We start from the raw sequence: 20,789 nt of genomic DNA, 5'->3' as shown, positions 1-20,789 counted from the left end.
CCATACAGAAGTGGTTTGTCGAGATCAGTGTGGAAGAACTTGACTGGCCACAGAGCCTTGACCTCAACCCCATCGAACATATTTGGAATTGGAACACCGACTGCGAGCCAGGCCTAATCGCCCAACATCAGTGCCCAACCTCACTAATGCTCCCTACAGAAATGTTCCAGCATCTAGTAGAAAGCCTTCCCAGGAAAGTGGAGGCTGTAATAGTAGCAAAGGGAGGACCGACTCCATATTCATGCCCATGATTTTGGAATGAGATGTTTGACGAGCAGGTGTCCACATTATTTTGGTCAAGTGTTTGCAGTCCTTTAGCTCACGTAGCAGATAAGACCTGCTTTATGACATACTACAAACCCATGGCAGGGTTAGACAGATGGGTATAAAGACAAGATTTTCTTGTGTCCTAGCCCATGTGGGGGTGGAGGGGAACGAGGCATTTGATGTACTGGCTAAACAAGTACTTAGTAGTGGGGATGTTGATGTTGTAGTTTCAATGAGCAAGGCTGAGGCAAAATGCCTGATATGGACAGTGATGGTGCAGCGATGGCAGAAGCAGTGGAATAGAGATACTAAGGGCAGGTATTTATTTCAAGTATTGAGGAAAGTTGGGGAGGGGAGGACGGCAGGAAGAGAGGCTATTTTTACAAGATTAAGGGTGGGACACAGCCGGTTGAATAATATGACTTTAAATGTGATAGGAAAGCATCCAACAGGAAAGTGTGATTATTGCCAGGAAACAGAGACAGTGGAGCATGGACTGATGCAGTGAGGGCAGTATGAGAGGGAAAAAGAGAGGCTGAGATCCAGTATGAGGGAGAAAGGGAAATTCGTTTAAATATTATACTGAGTAGAACATCATTAGATACAGACTCAAATATGTTGTTATCTTTTTTAAGAGAAACAGGGCTGGCAGGTAGGATTTAGATTCTCCGTCTCTGGCTCACACTCCAGTACAGTAGGTGGCGGTAATGCACCATAACGTTGGATACCAACAGCTGATAAACACCATAGAAGAGGAAGAAGAAGGTCCCCATGGTTACCAAAGCAATTACTCTATTCGGTATCCAATAATCTCCACTGAATAGCGTAGCTCGCTGATAACGTTATTAGATTATCTTCTCCGATATCACTATAAATGAATACATATAAATCGTACTGTACCTGTTAGTTAGTGCATTGTGGCCTAGCCAGTTAACCTACAATTTAGCAGTTAAGGAGTCGGGTGTTTGCTGGCAGCAATGGTAAGTAACATTGGCCAAATGTTATCAGGAAGCTTGCTAGCTAGTTATAGTAGCCACTGTAAACTAACGTTACTAGTAACGTTTAACGTTAGTCACTTAGAGCAAGGAGCAGTTACTAGTGGGTGCGTTCGAGCTGATCACTTTTGTCAATAGTCACCGCCTTTCAACGTGTGTTTATTTGTTTTATTTCACCTTTATTTAACCAGGTAACGTTAGGCTAGTTGAGAACAAGTTCTCATTTGAAACTGCGACCTGGCCAAGATAAAGCATAGTAATTCGACACATACAACAACACAGAGTTACACATGGAATAAACAAAACATACAGTCAATAATACAGTAGAACAAAAGAAAACAAAAATGATATTCACAGTGAGTGCAAAAAAGGTTAAGGGAGTTAAGGCAATAAAATAGGCCATGGTGGCGAAGTAATTACAATATAGCAATTAAACACTGGAATGGTAGATGTGCAGAAGATGAATGTGCAAGTAGAGATACTGGGGTGCAAAGGAGCAAGACAAATAAATAAATACAGTATGGGGATGAGGTAGGTAGATAGATGGGCTGTTCACAGATGGGCTATGTACAGGTGCAGTGATCTGTGAGCTGCTCTGACAGCTGGTGCTTAAAGCTAGTGAGGGAGATATGAGTCTCCAGCTTCAGAGATTTTTGCAGTTCGTTCCAGTCATTGGCAGCAAAGAACTGGAAGGGAAGGCGGCCAAAGGAGGAATTGGCTTTGGAGGTGGCCAGTGAGATATACCTGCTGGAGCGCGTCCTACGAGTGGGTGCTGCTATGGTGACCAGTGAGCTGAGATAAGGCAGGGCTTTACCTAGCAGAGACTTGTAGATAACCTGTAGCCAGTTTGTTTGGCGACGAGTATGAAGCGAGGGCCAACCAACGAGAGCGTACAGGTCGCAATGGTGGGTAGTGTATGGGGCTTTGGTGACAAAACGGATGGCACTGTGATAGACTGCATCCAGTTTATTGAGTAGAGTGTTGGATGCTATTTTATAGATGGCATCACCGAAGTTGAGGATCAGTAGGATGGTCAGTTTTACGAGGGTATGTTTGGCAGCATGAGTGAAGGATGCTTTGTTGCGATATAGGAAGCCGATTCTAGGTTTAATTTTGGATTGGAGATGCTTAATGTGAGTCTGGAAGGAGAGTTTACAGTCTAACCAGACACCTAGGTATTTGTAGTTGTCCACGTATTCAAAGTCAGAGCCGTCCAGAGTAGTGATGCTGGACGGGCAAGCAGGTGCGGGCAATGATCGGTTGAATAGCATGCATTTAGTTTTACTTGCGTTTAAGATCAGTTGGAGGCCATGGAAGGAGAGTTGTATGGCATTGAAGCTCGTCTGGAGGTTTGAGTTGAGTTTGAGTTTATTTTATTTTTACAGGGACAGTGCACATTAATCAATATTTCAGTAAAAGTGCCGGTTTTAGCCAGCCGGCTAATTTTCAACCGCAGTCCCTGGGCAGGTTATTAAAAACAATTACAATATAGACAATCATTGAGCAGTGAGCACACACAGAGCAACATAGGACAAGCAAGACATAGCATACATACAGAGCAACATAGAACAAAAAGCAGCAAGACAAAATTCATAAAAGCAACAGTGTTTCCACAAATCAAATCAAATTTATTTATATAGCCCTTCTTACATCAGCTGATATCTCAAAGTGCTGTACAGAAACCCAGCCTAAACAGCAAGCAATGCAGGTGTAGAAGCACGATGGCTAGGAAAAACTCCCTAGAAAGGCCAAAACCTAGGAAGAAACCTAGAGAGGAACCAGGCTATGAGGGGTGGCCAGTCCTCTTCTGGCTGTACCGGGTGGAGATTATAACAGAACATGGCCAAGATGTTCAAATGTTCATAAATGACCAGCATGGTCAAATAATAATAATCACAGTAGTTGTCGAGGGTGCAACAAGTCAGAACCTCAGGAGTAAATGTCAGTTGGCTTTTCATAGCCGATCATTGAGAGTATCTCTACCGCTCCTGCTGTCTCTAGAGAGTTGAAAACAGCAGGTCTGGGACAGGTAGCACGTCCGGTGAACAGGTCAGGGTTCCATAGCCGCAGGCAGAACAGTTGAAACTGGAGCAGCAGCACGGCCAGGTGGACTGGGGACAGCAAGGAGTCATCATGCCAGGTCGTCCTGAGGCATGGTCCTAGGGCTCAGGTCCTCCGAGAGAGAGAAAGAAAGAGAGAATTAGAGAGAGCATACTTAAATTCACGCAGCAAGACAAAATTCATAAAAGCAACAGTGTTTCCACAAATCAAATCAAATTTATTTATATAGCCCTTCTTACATCAGCTGATATCTCAAAGTGCTGTACAGAAACCCAGCCTAAACAGCAAGCAATGCAGGTGTAGAAGCACGATGGCTAGGAAAAACTCCCTAGAAAGGCCAAAACCTAGGAAGAAACCTAGAGAGGAACCAGGCTATGAGGGGTGGCCAGTCCTCTTCTGGCTGTACCGGGTGGAGATTATAACAGAACATGGCCAAGATGTTCAAATGTTCATAAATGACCAGCATGGTCAAATAATAATAATCACAGTAGTTGTCGAGGGTGCAACAAGTCAGAACCTCAGGAGTAAATGTCAGTTGGCTTTTCATAGCCGATCATTGAGAGTATCTCTACCGCTCCTGCTGTCTCTAGAGAGTTGAAAACAGCAGGTCTGGGACAGGTAGCACGTCCGGTGAACAGGTCAGGGTTCCATAGCCGCAGGCAGAACAGTTGAAACTGGAGCAGCAGCACGGCCAGGTGGACTGGGGACAGCAAGGAGTCATCATGCCAGGTCGTCCTGAGGCATGGTCCTAGGGCTCAGGTCCTCCGAGAGAGAGAAAGAAAGAGAGAATTAGAGAGAGCATACTTAAATTCACACAGGACACCGGATAAGACAGGAGAAGTACTCCAGATATAACAGACTGACCCTAGCCCCCCGAGACACAAACTACTGCAGCATAAATACTGGAGGCTGAGACAGGAGGGGTCAGGAGACACTGTGGCCCCATCCGATGATACCCCCGGACAGGGCCAAACAGGCAGGATATAACCCCACCCACTTTGCCAAAGCACAGCCCCCACACCACTAGATGGATTTCTTCAACCACCAACTTACCATCCTGAGACAAGGCCGAGTATAGCCCACAAAGATCTCCGCCACGGCACAACCCAAGGGGGGGGGGGGGGTGTCAACCCAAAAAGGAAGATCACGTCAGCAACTCAACCCACTCAAGTGACGCACCCCTCCTAGGGACGGCATGGAAGAGCACCAGTAAGCCAGTGACTCAGCCCCTGTAATAGGGTTAGAGGCAGAGAATCCCAGTGGAGAGAGGGGAACCGGCCAGGCAGAGACGGCAAGGGCGGTTCGTTGCTCCAGACCCTTTCTGTTCACCTTCACACTCCTGGGCCAGACTACACTCAATCATATGACCTACTGAAGAGATGAGTCTTCAGTAAAGACTTAAAGGTTGAGACCGAGTCTGCGTCTCTCACATAGGTAGGCAGACCATTCCATAAAATGGAGCTCTATAGGAGAAAGCCCTGCCTCCAGCTGTTTGCTTAGAAACTTTAGGGACAATTAGGAGGCCTCCACACCTCACAAGCTACAGACAACAGACAACATGGAAAGCGGCAATACACAGCTAGGGATTATGTTCACAAATCTGATTGACCTTTAGCCATGTCTTCATGCATTTTGTGAAAGTGTGATATGTGGTGCAGTTATGTGTGTCTGATGGCAGTGTATTCCAGACATGGGAAGCTCTCACAGATAAAGCGGCTTTACTAAAGGTGCTTTTCCTGAAGGGAACAGAAAACCAAAACATATAGCATACAGTCACCTCTCATGGCAGACCTTGTGGATCTGCTGCCATATGTTTTGGTTTTCTGTTTAACAAAAATACTGAGTGGAGGGGGAGCTAGGCCATTTAGGATCTTGAATACAAGACATGCGTTGGTGTATTGCACAAGATTTTCCCAACTCAGGAGCTCATGCTTTCTGAGGATGTAACAGTGATGATGGCTATTGGGCTTCCTATCAAGCACTTTGAGAGCCTGTTTGTAGACAGACTGAATAGGTTTTAATGTTGTACAGCAAGCTTGGGCCCAACTAGTCAAGCAGTATGTTAAGTGGGGGAGTATCATAGATTTGAAGTACAGTTTTGCTACCTCTGTAGTCAAACAATTTCGTATAGTTAACACAGTGTCCAAAGAGGGGCCAGAAGTATACAGAATGGTGTCGTCTGCGTAGAGGTGTATCAGAGAATCACCAGCAGCAAGAGCAACATCATCGATGTATACAGAGAAGACAGTTGGCCCGAGGATTGAACCCTGTGGCACCCCCATAGAGACTGCCAGAGGTCCGGACAACAGGCCCTCCGGTTTGACACACTGAACTCTATCAGAGAAGTAGTTGGTAATCCAGGCGAGGCAATCATTTGAGAAACCAAGGCTGTCGAGTCTGCCAATAAGAATGTGGTGATTGACAGAGTCGAAAGCCTTGGCCGGGTCGATGAATACGGCTGCGCAGTAATGTCTCTTATCGATGGCGGTTATGATGTTGTTTAGGACCTTGAGCGTGGCTGAGGTGCACCCATGACCAGTTCTGAAACCAGATTGCATAGCGGAGAAGGTACGGTGGGATTCGAAATGGTCGGTAATCTGTTTGTTAACTTGGCTTTCGAAGACCTTAGAAAGACAGGGTAGGATAGATATAGGTCTGTAGCAGTTTGGGTCTAGAGTGTCACCCCCTTTGAAGAGGGGGATGACCGCGGCAGCTTTCCAATCTTTGGGAATCTCAGACGATACGAAAGAGAGGTTGAACAGGCTAGTAATAGGGGTAAAACAACTTTTATAAACAATGGCAACACTAGTATGTTGCACTGAGCCTTGTCATTGGAAAACCACACTAGGGTCCGACTTTCGGCTGTCGTATATAACGCTACACGAACCCCAACTTCACTCATCGACTCTCGTCTACAGTCGGTTGATTTCGCCTTACCACTCTAACGAGCCCAGTATCTTTGGCTAAGCTATGATATGGACAGTTTGCTGATGTTGATTTAGCAAGGGATGTAGATTTGCCTTGCGTCTAGTACTACACTAACCACTGCAATCGATGCGGTCTACTGCACGGATAGTTAGCTAATGTTAGCTAGTTTAGTAGCTAGCGAAGTGCTGAATACGAATTCAAATCCTTAACGTTAACTAGCTAGCCAACAACTAGGCTTGCTAGCTGCCTAGCTAGAAGTTACATGGTATGATGTTTCCATGACAACACAGCGCTCTTTACTGGTTAGCTAGCCATCCATATCATAGCTTAGTGACTGCAGCCAGGTAACCTTGCAGTACTATACATTTATTGAATAGCAGGACCCCTCCATTGCCTTATTCGATGTCATGCTTGAGACAATAACTAGGCAGTTAACGTTAACTAAGGAACTAGTCTATAGTTGATCAATCAAGAGGGCCACTGCCACTGATTAGACAGTCTTCTAGCTAACATTACTTACCTGCATATTCACTGACATCCATCCCTGTTCCTCCTTGTCCCTCCTTGAAGGCTGAGTTTGGTTTCAATGAACACCATCAGAATGAGGCGATCAACTACATGCGCTTTGCACGCTCCAAGAGGGCCATCAGACTCAAGACCATTGACTCCTGCTTTGAGGACCTCAAAGACAGCAGGTGTTGTGTCAAAAAATTTAGGGTATTGTTTATCACAGCTAGCCAACAATGTTGGTCGGAGGAATGCAAGTCCCGTCCTTTTAGGACTGCTTTTTATGGTATTTGTGTATATGTTATTGGGAAAACAAGTTATTACATTCTAGGCTAGTGGACGAGACCTTCACGGTGGACGAGGTGCGGGACATGCTGGACGGGCTGCAGCTAGTGGTGCGAGGAGAGGTGGAGACGGAGCTCATCAACACGGCCCACACCAACGTGCTGCTGCTCCGGCAGCTCTTCTCTCAGGCCGAGAAGTTCTACCTCCGTCTGCAGACTGACATCTCGGAGCTGGAGAACAGGTGGGCTGTGGAGTGGCTGGGAAGGGGGCTGTGAGGATAGGTGGGATGGCTTGGAGGTGGACTGTGGGGATGAGGGGTGGCTGCGAGGGCAGGCTGAGGCCTACTTTGACATTTCAAACCGATGGAAGTACATGATAGCAGTAGGTAGGTAGTACTGAGAATTAGGCAGTGTGTGAAGGTTTATGGGAGTTCAAGGGTTAACAAGAGGGTGAAACTCAGATGGGAAGCAACCTTTTAACCCCAACATGCCTCTGTGTGTAGCCTGTCAGTAGAGTCACCTATTATGTACACAAGAGTTTGAGCAGTGAGCACCCCCATACTCAAAGCAGAAGCCGCTTCCTTCAGTGTTTTTCATGTACGTAAGGCACTGAGGTCATTGCTGAACCACTCATTCTTATTTGAATGGTACCCTGCTTTTCCATTTCTGTGGTTTCCTACTGTCACTGATATGTAGCCAGATGCAACCACAGCTTGTGTGACCTGTGTGGGTGGAGTAGTTCACATGATACGATACCTAGGTATGGTTTGTTTGGGTTGTTGTCGCCTGCCTTGCCTGGTGTATATTGTCAGGAAGTTTGCTTTTCTCCACATGCAGTGTAGTGAATGTTTTGAAAGTTAACATGTACATTTCTTTATTTTGGCAGCTAATTTTGTCCAAATGAATGCCATTTAAGAAAATGTAAATGGACTAGGCTAAGTGGAGACAAAGCAAAATGTGTAGAAAAAACTGCCAATGAAAGGTCTCTGTTGCATCCAGGGTTTCTAAGCATGGCTGCCAAGAATGTCTTACAGGAGTGCTTAATAACAAGCCTGGACACAGAAAGATGTGGGAATGTTCTCTACCGTTAAAAACAGCTATATCTCATAGGGAGGGGTTGTCACATTTTTACTTTGCCCCTTGAGGGCATACTGACACGGTGCCAAAAAACGTATTAGCGCATTCCCTTTCATCACGCTGAATATACCACAGGATCATTCATCATGGTGCCTCAGACCAGAGGTGCTAAAGATACAACAGGGAACAATGCAGCGTGGCCAAAGTCAGCCGGGTCAGCAGTGAAACGTTGGCAACTAGCTGGTCGCTCAATTCATCTCAATTGTTCCCTTCCGAAATCTAAACTCTGATTTTAGGGCTTTTGGAGCAATTACGTAATGGATTATCAGGTAACGGTTTCCCGCACTCCACTCCCTCTTTTCCCCACCAGTAAGATCACATGGGAGGATGAGGCTGAGGACTTTTTCCTCACACTCACTCCCCCAGTCTCTGGATAGATCTTAACTTGTTACTGGGGCACAGGAACATGACACTGACATTTATAGCATGGCTCTGTGATGTGGAGTACAATTCCAGGCCCATGGACTGTGTTAATGTGTCTTTTAGAGATGGAGGGGAAAGCCATTCCTTTTACAGTCCCAACTTTTTGATATAAAAAGTTGGCAGTCCATCAGCACGGTAGAATGCTGTGGTTACATGGAAAATTGATAGAGAGAGAGAATTTTTGTACTTTACAGACAAGACTTTGCTTTTCCTATAATGTGGCTGCGAATATCAAATTGTATTAGTCACATGCGCCGAATACAACAGCTGTAGACCTTACAGTGAAATGCTTACTTAACAGCCCCTAACCAACAATGCAGTTTAAAAAAAATACGGATAAGAATAAGAAATAAATGTAACAAGTAATTAAAGAGCAGCAGTAAAATAGCAATAGCGAGACTATATACAGGGGGGTACCGGTACAGAGTCAATGTGCGGGGGCACCGGTTAGTTGAGGAAATATGTACGTGTAGGTAGAGTTATTAAAGTGACTATGCGTAGATGATAACAACAGAGAGTAGCAGCGGTGTAAAGGGGGGGGGGGGGCATGAGTGTGAGGGAGCTTCAACTCCATTTGACCTTTATTATTGACACCAGTCAAACAAAAGCAAAAGGTAAAAAATAACAAGCCCTGTGCTTTTGTGGAGTGTTTTTGTAGTACGCCTACATTCATGTGATAAGATAAACAAGCCCTTGAAAGTGTTCCGTAGGCCTCAATCCTGTGTGGCTGTTAGTAGGGCGTCAGAAGCAGGGAATACGCCCCTAGTAGCCACACATCTACGTGCGTTCTGCAGCTTTTTCAAACCACATATGCAGTAAGCGTGTAGAGGTGCTTTCTTCACCACAAACATTTAGTGTTAAACTGTCTTCAGGAGGACAACAAGTGTGTTTTATTGTTCTTAAAGATATGGAACTGTCAGTTGGCTGCTCCCCTATACTTGACGTCAAATGTTTTGCAATATGTTATACATCTCTTTCATAAAGAAACATGTAGCTGTAATAGGCCAACGAGTCAGTACACTGACACTCACTGTATGGTATCAAACAGTCTGTCGTTACTCTGCTTTGTTTGTATCCCACATGGGGTCCTGTGTGGCTCAGTTGGTAGAGCATGGCTTTTGCAATGCCGGGGTTGTGGGTTCAATTCCCATTGGGGACCAGTATAGAAAATGTATGTACTCACTACTGTAAGTCACTCTGGATAAGACCATCTGCTTAATGACAAAAAAAGGAAGCTATAAATGTGCTAATTGTCTAATTTACATGTTATCTCTCCCCTTTTTTTGTTTTCATTCTCCACAGAGAGTTGTTAGAGCAAGTGGCTGAGTTTGAGAGGACTGAATTTAAAAACCAAAATAAGGTGACTGTTAACTAAAGCCCAACCACCTAGACTTTTATGCAACCATTTGCCCTTTATATAAAATAAATTATACATTTATGACATGTTTATTCATACTTGTTAAGCTGAATTATTGCACTTACGATTCAAATGCTTTGTATTTAATGTATCACAATTGGAAACGGCAGACCACACGATGTGACCATAGAAAATCAACTATTTTTAGTCACCAGCCCTCTGATAGGATCATCTCTTCTAGCACTTCACACTCTCCCCATGCAACACATTTCTAGCACTTCATACCCATGCAACACATTTCTATGAAATCCAGACTTCAGGCTTGTCGAGGTGTGGGTTTTCACTTGAGTCTGAACAACAATTCACCAACAACAACTCATACGTTTCACTTAGTTTATAAGTTCATGTTTGAAGTCAAAGTCATTGACAGCTTAAATCACCCATCGAACAATAAGCTTGAATGTATGACATGTTGATTTATACTGGCTCAGCGGAGTTATCGCACTTACATGAAATACGCAGCACTTGAATCGTATCACAATTGGAAACGGCAGACCACACGACGTGACCATAGAAGAACAACGTGGTCATCAGCCCTCTGATAGGATCGTCTCATCTAGCACTTCACACCCTCCCCATGCGAAACCTTTCTATGAAGTTCTCCCTTCAGGCTTGTCGAGGTGTGGTTTTCACTTGAGGCCCGAACAACAATTCACCAACAACAACTTGTGTGTTTCACTTTGTTTTTAAGTCCATGTTATCAAGGTCGTTAACGGCTGGAATCATGAATTGATGCCATTCATTGATGAGAGAGGAGGTGTTCTACTTCACTTCATTTTATAGTTCTACTGATATTGAGTACTGCATTGTTGGGAAAGAGCTTGCAAGAAAGGCATTTCACTGTACTTATGCTCGTGGAAATGTCATTTGAAACTTGAAAACTTGCCTTGCTTTCTTACCCAGACTAACCAGGAAATTAGCAGGCCCAAGTTATCACCCCTGAATGAAGGTGGGGTATCTGAACTTCTCAACAAGGTAAAGAACTCAACTCTCCTGTGGTAATATAGAGTTAGCAGAATTAACACCAGGTCATTGTATGAGACTCATGCGTAACTGTTACATTACATTGGTTTTTCATCAGGAGATATCCAGGCTACAAGAGGAAAAGGATAAGCTCAAGGGCAGGCTCCGAACTTTGGAAACCCAGGTATTTAAATCCATGATGTGTGTTTCTGATTTAGGATATTCTTATTTTGTGCTCATGTTTCCATCTAACCTACACCTGACCTTGCTAATTGAATGATCAATGTTGGAATCACTTTTATGAAGTAGCTTGCAGTATACTGATTGTGTTTCAGGCCATGGGTGCGTTGGATGAGAAGACAAAGGCGGAGAGGGCTCTCAAAGACCTGCAGAAGGTCCAGGGGGAACAGAAGGTACTTTAGCACTATAAGGGTTAACAATATAAATATAACAAAATGGGCCAAAGGAACATAAGATGACTGTTGCAGTTGACTTTTCACTCAGTAATATTTCCGGTTTCCTTCCTGTTTTGATTTGAGCATTGTAGTATTTTTTCCTTTTAAATAAGTTGACCCCATGCTGGCCTTGTTTATGATGTGTTGAACCTTTAGTCGTTCTTTTTTCTGAACAATACTATTATTTTGTTTGCTTTCATGGAAATCAACTGGTATGTATCAATCTGACACTATGCTTTGTGTGTTGAATACATGTCCATCTAAGTGTGCATCCCAAATGGTTCCCTATTCACATAGGGCTCTGGTCAAAAGTAGTGCACTCTATAGGGAAAAGGGTCCATTTGGGACTTAGCCTAAAAGTCCACCCACTGAAGTGCTTTGTTTCTATCCCCAAGATGGCCACCCGTTCTCAGGAGATCACTAGTCTTGAGGACACGATGGCAGCGCTGCAGGAGGACTACCAGAAGTCCCTGAGTGTCAACGCTGCCTCTCAGAGAGACCTGCAGGACAACCTGGTCTCTGCCAAACACGACCTGCTCAGGGTACAAGAACAGCTGGCCCTAGCAGAGAAGGTACGTCCCTCTACCCCATACTGGTACCTGGTGCCTTTCACAGAAATCATGCATTGCTGTCAAACAATGCAAGGTTGGGTGAACTTGGGTGAAGTGTCTGAAGTAAGCATTTGGCTCAAGAGCTATGGACCCAATTATATCAGCTATATTTGCCAATAAGAGGTTATCATGCAACCCTGTTGTGTGGTTGTGTGTGCGTAGGAGCTGGATAGGAAGTTCCAGCAGACGTCTGCCTACCGCAACATGAAGGAGATTCTCACCAAGAAGAACGAGCAGATCAAGGACATCAGGAAACGCCTTTCAAAGTGAGTAAGTTGATTATCATAAGAAATGATCATGAATGATAGACAGACAGATTGATTAATTCATCTTCTGCTGAATGATGATTATGTTTGCAGTTCCTGTCTAACAACCTTTTCCGCTAACATTTCCAATATTTAATTTCCAGATACGAGTCAGATGAATGAACCCTTTGCCTCACACGACAAGACACAAAATGGAGGTTAAAGCGCATGACAAGAAGGTGGAAATGGCCCAAATCCAGGGTCTGTCACGGTGGAGAATGTTTTGGCCCATTCATCATTTATTCTACCCCACTGCAGGAGTAGGCGTTTGGAATTAAAAGTGCACTTGAGAATATCACAGTTCACCAGTAGTTCAGAGCCTTCTAGAAGAATCGTATCATCTCGCTGATCCAGCAGCTTTTGTAGTCGTTAGGTTTAGGAGAGGATTGTGGGAGATTAAGGGTTGGGTGCTAATCGACAGAGCCTCCTATGGTCAGTCTCACTGGAGAAGAACCTTGAATGTCTCTGTCCCTTTGCTTCTCTATTCTGTCCCATATCTATGAGTTGGAGTCCTATCTAGTAGCTGAAGTTTTGTATGTAGTAGTAGGTTTTCCTCACTGCACTATGCAAGTACTTTCAAGTCCTTGACTCACTGTCTAAAAAGGAGGCCTTCTGAATAAGGGAGATATACCTGAAGCTTTGCAGCCATCTATATCTGTCTGATGGTGATGTGTAATTTTTTCCATGACACCAACACATGAATTATTGTCTCTTCTCAAGACAGTACATTATTTTTCATCTATTTCTTTGTACATGTAGTTAAGGCATGATGCAACATCTATCTATATGTATTCAGATGGTGTAATTCAGAGCTCCATGAATAGAGTCATGGCTAATGGTACATATTAGGAATCGCAGCATAGCATAACATGAAAACATATCTCGAGGGAAGTTAGTGAGGGAAATGTTTACATAGTATGATTTGACATGTTTTCTTAATTTTCTTACCATCTATCCTGTTTTAGCATATCAAATATTTATTGGAAAGATCAGAGGTTGGACCTTAGCGAATGCAAATAAATATTTATGGAATATAAGTTCTACACTGACTGTACAAAACATTAGGAACACCTTCCTAATATTATGCTGTAACCCCCTTTTGCCCTCAGAACAGACTCAATTCATCAGGGCATGGACTCTACAAGGTGTCGAAAGCATTCGCATTGGCCCATGTTGAGTCCAATGCGTCCCACAGTTGTGTCAAGTTGGCTAGATGTCCTTTGGGTGGTGGACCATTCTTGATACAAACGGGAGACTGATGAGCATGAAAAACCCTGCAGCGTTGCAGTTCTTGACAAACTCAAACCGGTGCGCCTGGCACCTACTACCATACCCTATTCAAAGTAACTTACATTTTCTTGTCTTGCCCATTCACCCTCTGAGTGGCACACACACACAATCCATGTCTCAATTGTCTCAAAGCTAAAAAAAAAAATCATTTTTTAACCTGTCTCCTCCCCTTCATCTACTGTACAATAATGGATCATAGCTTTCACCTGGATTCACCTGGTCATGCTATGCCATGTAAAGAGCAGGTGTTCCTAACGTTTTGTACATGTCTGTATCATGACAGGGTTATGACCATATTTTGACAGGTTATGTCAGCTGTCATGATATATTATGACATGGTTATGACCGTGTTATAACTTATGACGCTTGGTGTCAGTGTTACCGTATATTGTTCAAAATAATATGTCTTAAAATTAACATGATCTAAAAGGATACTTTTGAGATATCAATATTTTTTATGTTGAATAAATGAATGTGAAGAAAAAAAATTCTTCAGAATGTAGACCTACTCCATATGTTAGAGCCCATTATAAGGAGTATAATGACATCAAGATGTTGTCTGTATCCTGTACGGTTCACAAGTCATAGGGTTTTACAGGAGGCATGTATAGGTCTAAAAAGGGCCTAATGTGGCCACTTTTAACACGATACTCTCAAAAATGGTTTGTGATGCAAATGTAAAAAGCATGTCAAACATCCTTCCTCTCAATGAAGTTTCTATGTGAGAATTGCCAGAACGATCTGGGATACCAAAGATATTTTCGGGGTAAGCTGGTGTGGAATAGACCTATAGCACGTACTGTGTCAGGTACAACCATCAAAGTAATTGGAATGTTAGAGCAACGCATGCAATGCAACAGCCGAACCCATCTTCATTCAGTAGCCCTTAAGGTGACTGTAAAGACTTATATAAAACCTTGATATTCCACAATTTAGATTTTGCCTGAGGATATATACACCACTGGGCTAGGCTGGGTGGGGCTGGCCTCCCGAGCTTTATATATAAATCCTGGATATTCATCCATAGCTCACTTATGAAGCTCCAGCTTTACCATCCACCGAGCCTATCATTATCTGAAGACCATACCAATGGCTCTCTCTATGGGGTCCTCCACGCTGTCCGGGGAAGGAGGTTATCGTGGGGGCTAGCGGGCTTCTCTGGAGGCCTGGGTGGGGGAGGTGGTGGGGGGGGAGGGATGGCCCTGGCTCTCCGCTCTGGAGCTGGCTATGGAATGGGGCTTGGGGCAGGAGCACGGCTGGGGTTAAGTGGAGGCATGGGGATGGGGGATGCAGGACTAGGTCTTGAGGGTGGAGGAGGATACGGGGATGGGAATGGGGGGTGAAGCAGGCCTAGGTGTTGGGGAAGGAGGAGGCTACGGGGCTGGGATGGGCCTGGGTATGGGTGGTGGTGGTGGCAGTGCTGCCTTCTCTATGGGACGCACCATGGCAGTAGGAGGGCTGGGAGCGGGTGCATTTCTGGATGCTGCGGGAACATATCCTGCTGCGGGGCCCTTGCTGGCCCCGGTCCTCTCGCGGGCTGCAGAGAAACACACCCTCTCTGGGCTCAACAAGCGCTTCTCAGGCTACATGGCCAAAGTGACGCAGCTACAGCAGGAGAATGTAGTCCTGGAGGCTCAGGCTGGCAGATATGACCAATGTGTCCACCGGAGCCACCACCACCACGGCTGAGTACGAGACCCAGCTGATAGAGAACCGCGGTAAACTGGAGAGCCCCACCCTGGACATGGTCAAACTTGAGATGGAGCTGGACTGCATCCGGGGAACCGCCCATGAGATGAAGGCCAAGTAAGTCTCACTGCATGCCTTCTCATTGGGAGAAGTGCATGAATGCTCCCAAATGGCACCCTATTCCCTTTATAGTACACTACTGTTGATCAGGGCCCATAGTGACGCATCCAATGTGATTTATTTTTACATGCTAGCTTTTCATTGTCTGCTAAACAAATTGTGAAGAGGCGATTATGATTTCCTGTCATACCTGTCACTTTTTGTCATGCAGGTATGATTTTGAACAAGGCGTGAGGTATCAGCTGGAATCAGATATTGCCACCATGAGGAGGGTACTGCAGAATATATGCTTATAAATGTCAGATTTCATTCAATATAATTTCCTGTTCAGTTAGACAACAAATCGCTATGACTATAGCTCTCCATCCTGTAGGACATTGACATGGCCCAGAATCTCCGCATTGGAACTAGATGCCAAACACTCTAGCCTTAAAGATGAGCTGGACTTTATCACCAAGACTCAGAATGAGGTAATAGCCTAGAATACATCACAGAGGACAACACTGTATGAGTGCGTGCGATGCTTGTGTGTAGATGTGTGCATCTCTACATTCATTGTGAGATGGTGAGCAAGGCAAACTTCAGAGAGAACACTGAAGTTCTCTCTGTGATAAGTAAAGTCATTATATTCTATTCTATTAAACTACATACAACTGTATGAGACTGCACCAGATTGTAGGAGTGTTGTCATGTGAACTGTAATGAGTGGTATTGGCTGACAGATGGATGGTTTTACGGGAGCTGTTCGGTATTCAGTCCGAACTGGGCACCTCGTCCACTGACACATCAGTATCTATGATTGAGGTGGACCCGGTCAAGTCCTTTGACATCGCTTCTGCCCTCAACAAGATAAGAGCGGAGTATGAGAAATCAGTACAGCAGCACAGAGAGAAGGCAGATGCCTACTACAAAATCAAGGTACAGCTTACTCAAACTACAAAATGCAAATTGACAGCATTAGGCCTACTAAATGTAAATATGACATTTTATTCTTGTAATACCATTTAGATTTCTAAACAATATGAATTATATTTGCTACTTATTTTAAAGCCACTCTAATTGTTTGCTGTGAATGTACAATACACTCTCTGCCCAATAGGGGTCAGTAGATATGGCTGGATGTCTCATGGTGAATGAGATAGGCCTACTTAGAAAATATTTGGACGTGAGGATGCTATGTTTTTGGGGAGCGACACAAAGTATAAATCCCTTGAAATCTATGTAATGAAATAACTAGCGCATGGTTTACAAAGTCTGAAAAGCAGATCACTCCGAACAACTAGTTACTGAACAACTAGTTACTGAACAACTAGTTATACTGTTGTCTTTTCACTCAGAAAAGGCCTATAAGCTACTCAAAGGCCATTACATTTTGGCCTGCAGGAACAAGGGGGAGGTACAATTTGGCTTGATCTGTTGATCTTCTTAGAGCTGAAACTGTCACAGACACCACAAGCTTGTGTCCCCAATATAACACTAGAACCTATAGGGAATAGGGTGCCCTTTGGTACGGAAAATGGTGTGATGGTGTGGTAACCAGCCAACCGTTACTCTCCTCCTGTTTTGAGTGAAACTCACCAAGCTGCAGAGCAGTTTGCCGTGGGTTAACCCCCAGTTAGTGGTGTCTTTGGTGCAGACAAAAGATTCAGGGAACCCAACTTCCTAAAGCAGGGGAAGAAACAAACAACTGCCAGCCTTTTTGCTGTTGGATTGATGTTTTATTAAAAGAACTGACATGCAGACAGATATAGATGTACGTACATGCATACTTACACACAAGACACTCACTCCGCCTCTCTCATGCAAACATCTACATGCATCTTTCACTCTGAAAGTGACTCACATCAAGAATCCTGCAGCTCATGTAAAGAATACACTGAATGATGTTATCAAAGTGTGTATGAGACAGTAGCTAATGGCCCCGTGCTGCCCTGTCTCTGCCTGCAGTTGGATGAGGTGCAGCCTGCCAATGCCACCAGCTCTGAGGCACTCACCACCTCCAAGGCAGAGATCTCTGCCTCCAGGAAAGAACTGCAGGCCCTCAGTCTGGAGCTGCAGAGTCTGGTCAACATGGTGAGTCGGGTCTAACCGTCGGGTCTAACCGACTGATTACACCATTTCAATCTATTGTACCAATACCATCTCGTATGTGAATAGAACTCTTCACTGGCCTTAGAGAGATATCTATAGACATAGTGAAATGAAACCATGTATGTACAGTACCAGTCAAAAGTTTGGACACATCTACTCATTAAAGGGTTTTCTTTATTTTTTACTATTTTCTACATCGTAGAATAATAGTGAAGACATCAAAATTATGAAATAACACATATGGAATCCTGTAGTAACCAAAAGAGTGTTAAACAAATCAGAATATTTGCTTAGATTTTAGATTCTTCAAAGTAGCCACCCTTTGCCTTGATGACAGCTTTGCACACTCTTGGAATTCTCTCAACCAGCTTCACCTGAAAGGCTTTTCCAACGGTCATGAATCCAACTCATCCCAAACCATCTCAATTGGGTTGAGGTCGGGTGACTGTGAAGGCCAGGTCATCTGATGCTGCACTCCATCACGCTCCTTCTTGGTCAAATAGCACTTACACAGCCTGGAGGTGTGTTGAGTCATTGTCCTGTTGAAAAACAAATGATAGTCCCACTAAGCGCAAACCAGATGGTATGGCATATCGCTGCAGAATGCTGTGGTAGACATGCTGGTTAAGTGTGCCTTGAATTCTAAATAAATCACTGACAATGTCACCAGCAAAGCACCCACACACCATCACACCTCCTCCTCCATGCTTCACGGTGGGAACCACACATGCGGAGATTATCCGTTCACATACTCTGCGTTTCACAACGACATGGCGGTTGGAACCAAAAATCTCAAATTTGGACTCATCAGACCAAAGGACAGATTTCCACCGGTCTAATGTCCATTGCTTATGTTCCTTGGCCCAAGCAAGTCTCTTCTTCTTATTGGTGTCCTTTAGTAGTGGTTTCTTTGCAGCATTTTGACCATGAATGCCTGATTCACGCAGTCTCTGAACAGTTGATGTTGAGATGTGTCTTACTTGAACTCTGTGAAGCATTTATTTGGGCTGCAATTTCTGAGGCCGGTAACTCTAATGAACTTATCCTCTGCAGCAGAGGTAACTCTGGGTCTTCCATTCCTGTGGCGGTCCTCATGAGACCAGTTTCATCATAGCGCTTGATGGTTTTTGCAACTGCACTTGAAGAAACCTTCAAAGTTCTTGAAATTTTCCAGATTGACTGACTTTCATGTCTTAAAGTAATGATGAACTGTCATTTATCTTTGCTTATTTGAGCGGTTCTTGCCATAATATGGACTTGGTCTTTTACCAAATAGGGCTATCTTCTGTTTACCACCCCTACCTTGTCACAACACAACTGATTGGCTCAAACACATTAAGAAGGAAAGAAATTCCACAAGGAATTACTTATTAATTTAAATGCATTCCAGGTGACTCCTCATGAAGCTGGTTGAGAGAATGCCATGAGTGTGTAAAGCTGGCATCAAGGCAAAGGGTGGCTACTTTGTATAACCTTGAAATATAAAATATATTTTGATTTGTTTAACACTTTTTTGGTTACTTCATAGTTTTGATGTCTACATTATTATTCTACAATGTAGAAAATACACCTGTAATGAGTAGGTGTGTCCAAACTTTTGACTGGTTCTGTAAGTCAGTGACGCTGTGACAGTGCTGTGATGCAGCTGATGAGTATCAGAGTTTGATATAAATCACTGCTAACAGTCACACAGGAAGTGGTTGCTATGGTGTCTCGCATTGCCAAACTCCCCTAGTTCTGAGCTTAGGCCCAAACAGCAATACTGCTTCCCAGAAGACATCACAGTGGTGTATCCATTCACCACAGTTTTGTGCCTTCCAGTAGAAAGACAGGGGAATAAATGGGGTTTGCCAAGGCACCAACAGGATTGTTTTCTTTTTACCTCAAAATCAGTCTGCTGTTTTGTTTTTCAGTCCTGCTTATGGGAAATGGGTTGCATTGACTGGCACTTTAATTTTGAAAGATACACTTTTGATAACAGGGTGACTGACTGACGGTGGTTATGTTGTCCCAGTTAAACAATGCCACATATGTTCTAACATGAGCTAGCTAGTTAGTTAACAGATCCTCCTCCCTTCTCTCTGAAGAACATGTCCCTGGAGCTTAACTTTGCCAAGGCTCATGCCCAGTCCAGTGGGGGCGTGGTGGAGTACCAGACCCAGATCAGAGGCCTGGAGGGGGTCATCGAGGTGGCTAAGGTGGACCTGCACAAGCAAATCCTCAGCTACCAGGAGCTCCTGGACGTCAAGCTGGCCCTGGACGCTGAGATCACCACCTACCGGACACTTCTGAACTGGGATGATATTAGGTTAGAGTGCTGATCTATGATCAGTTTTGCCTTATGAATGCGGGCTCGGAGCTCTCATTCAATTCAATTGAATGAATGCTTTATTTCCAATCGACACTGGTTAATGAGGATATGGATAGGACCTCACATTATCCACATCATCCACCAGTGTCAGTGAGGCAATAACCAGTTGGCTGTCCTTACAGCTTCCCCGTCCAGTCCTATGGCTCCTCCCCTCTCTACATGTCCATCTCACCCGGCCCCTCCCACATCAGGAGCCCCTCTTCCTCCACATCTGGAGTTCTGGCAGAGCTCACTACAGTGATGAAGAAAGAGTTTAGTTAAAGATCAAATAGTCAGTTCTGAGCAAATCGGTAAATGTCTTGCATCATTCAATATCATTGAAAAATGAAATAGTTTCCGTGTTTTGGACCTCTCTTTCAGGGTATTTGCAGAGAGTATGTCTTTCACAAAGACTTCCTACACTTACACTGGTGAGAAAACAGTATGAAGACCACCAGGCATCTATAGTCTCTTTCAGGGAAGAACTGGGACCAAGGACTTCCCCCCCTTTGAGAGCCCTACAAATCGGCCCATTTCCCCCCTGAAGGCCCACATTACTGGTCAAATAATGATCATTCTGTACAATAAATAAAAAATGTAGAAAGGCTCACTGGCTTAAAGATGGACCAGCCCATCTGGCATTTGCCCAAACTGCCATAATGCAGTCTGAGGATATGAGTAACTTAATGACTAGGTAAATCATAGATGTCACATATCCACACCATTGAAACCAGACAATAACTATTTAACCTTTCTTCTCTATGCATCACTGTGTTGTGTCATTCGTCTTAAGAAGAGTGCCACTCTTTCTTCATCAATTATATCTTAGATTAAAAAAGCTGACGTCATTAAAGACTATTAGTACTGATTAATGTTCTCTAATTCTTGTTACAGTG

General features: G+C 44.1%; 1 protein-coding gene and 1 pseudogene across 3 annotated transcripts; both read left to right on the top strand.

The window, feature by feature from the left end:
- The first annotated feature begins 1,031 nt into the window (after window positions 1-1,031).
- LOC139531903 (leucine zipper transcription factor-like protein 1) lies at window positions 1,032-14,072 on the top strand. 3 transcript variants are annotated; one of them, XM_071328850.1, is made up of 10 exons: window positions 1,032-1,247; window positions 6,822-6,946; window positions 7,090-7,284; window positions 9,905-9,962; window positions 10,923-10,994; window positions 11,101-11,166; window positions 11,318-11,395; window positions 11,851-12,009; window positions 12,211-12,314; window positions 12,458-14,072. In XM_071328850.1, exons 1-10 carry the CDS (start codon window positions 1,245-1,247, stop codon window positions 12,474-12,476), a joined length of 879 nt encoding a protein of 292 aa, XP_071184951.1. In that variant the 5' UTR covers window positions 1,032-1,244; the 3' UTR covers window positions 12,477-14,072. The 3 variants fall into 3 exon arrangements, with proteins under 3 accessions (XP_071184951.1, XP_071184949.1, XP_071184950.1); XM_071328848.1 differs by having other exon boundaries at window positions 11,833-12,009; XM_071328849.1 differs by having other exon boundaries at window positions 11,833-12,009; window positions 12,211-12,318.
- An 812-nt stretch (window positions 14,073-14,884) lies between these two features.
- LOC139531348 (thread biopolymer filament subunit gamma-like) lies at window positions 14,885-20,479 on the top strand (annotated as a pseudogene).
- The last annotated feature ends 310 nt before the right edge of the window (window positions 20,480-20,789 follow it).

Source organism: Salvelinus alpinus, chromosome 10 (genome assembly GCF_045679555.1).
Source record: "Salvelinus alpinus chromosome 10, SLU_Salpinus.1, whole genome shotgun sequence".
Taxonomy (NCBI): Eukaryota; Metazoa; Chordata; class Actinopteri; order Salmoniformes; family Salmonidae; genus Salvelinus; species Salvelinus alpinus.
Note: the sequence above shows the minus strand (reverse complement) of the source record. Positions and strands in the feature narration are given on the sequence as shown.

Bases quoted from the DNA above. Each gene is read 5' to 3' on its own strand.
- LOC139531903 (XM_071328848.1), top strand. The intron at 7,285-9,904 runs GTGGGCTGTGGA...CATTCTCCACAG, and splicing joins ATCTCGGAGCTGGAGAACAG to AGAGTTGTTAGAGCAAGTGG. The intron at 12,010-12,210 runs GTACGTCCCTCT...GTGTGTGCGTAG, and splicing joins AGCTGGCCCTAGCAGAGAAG to GAGCTGGATAGGAAGTTCCA.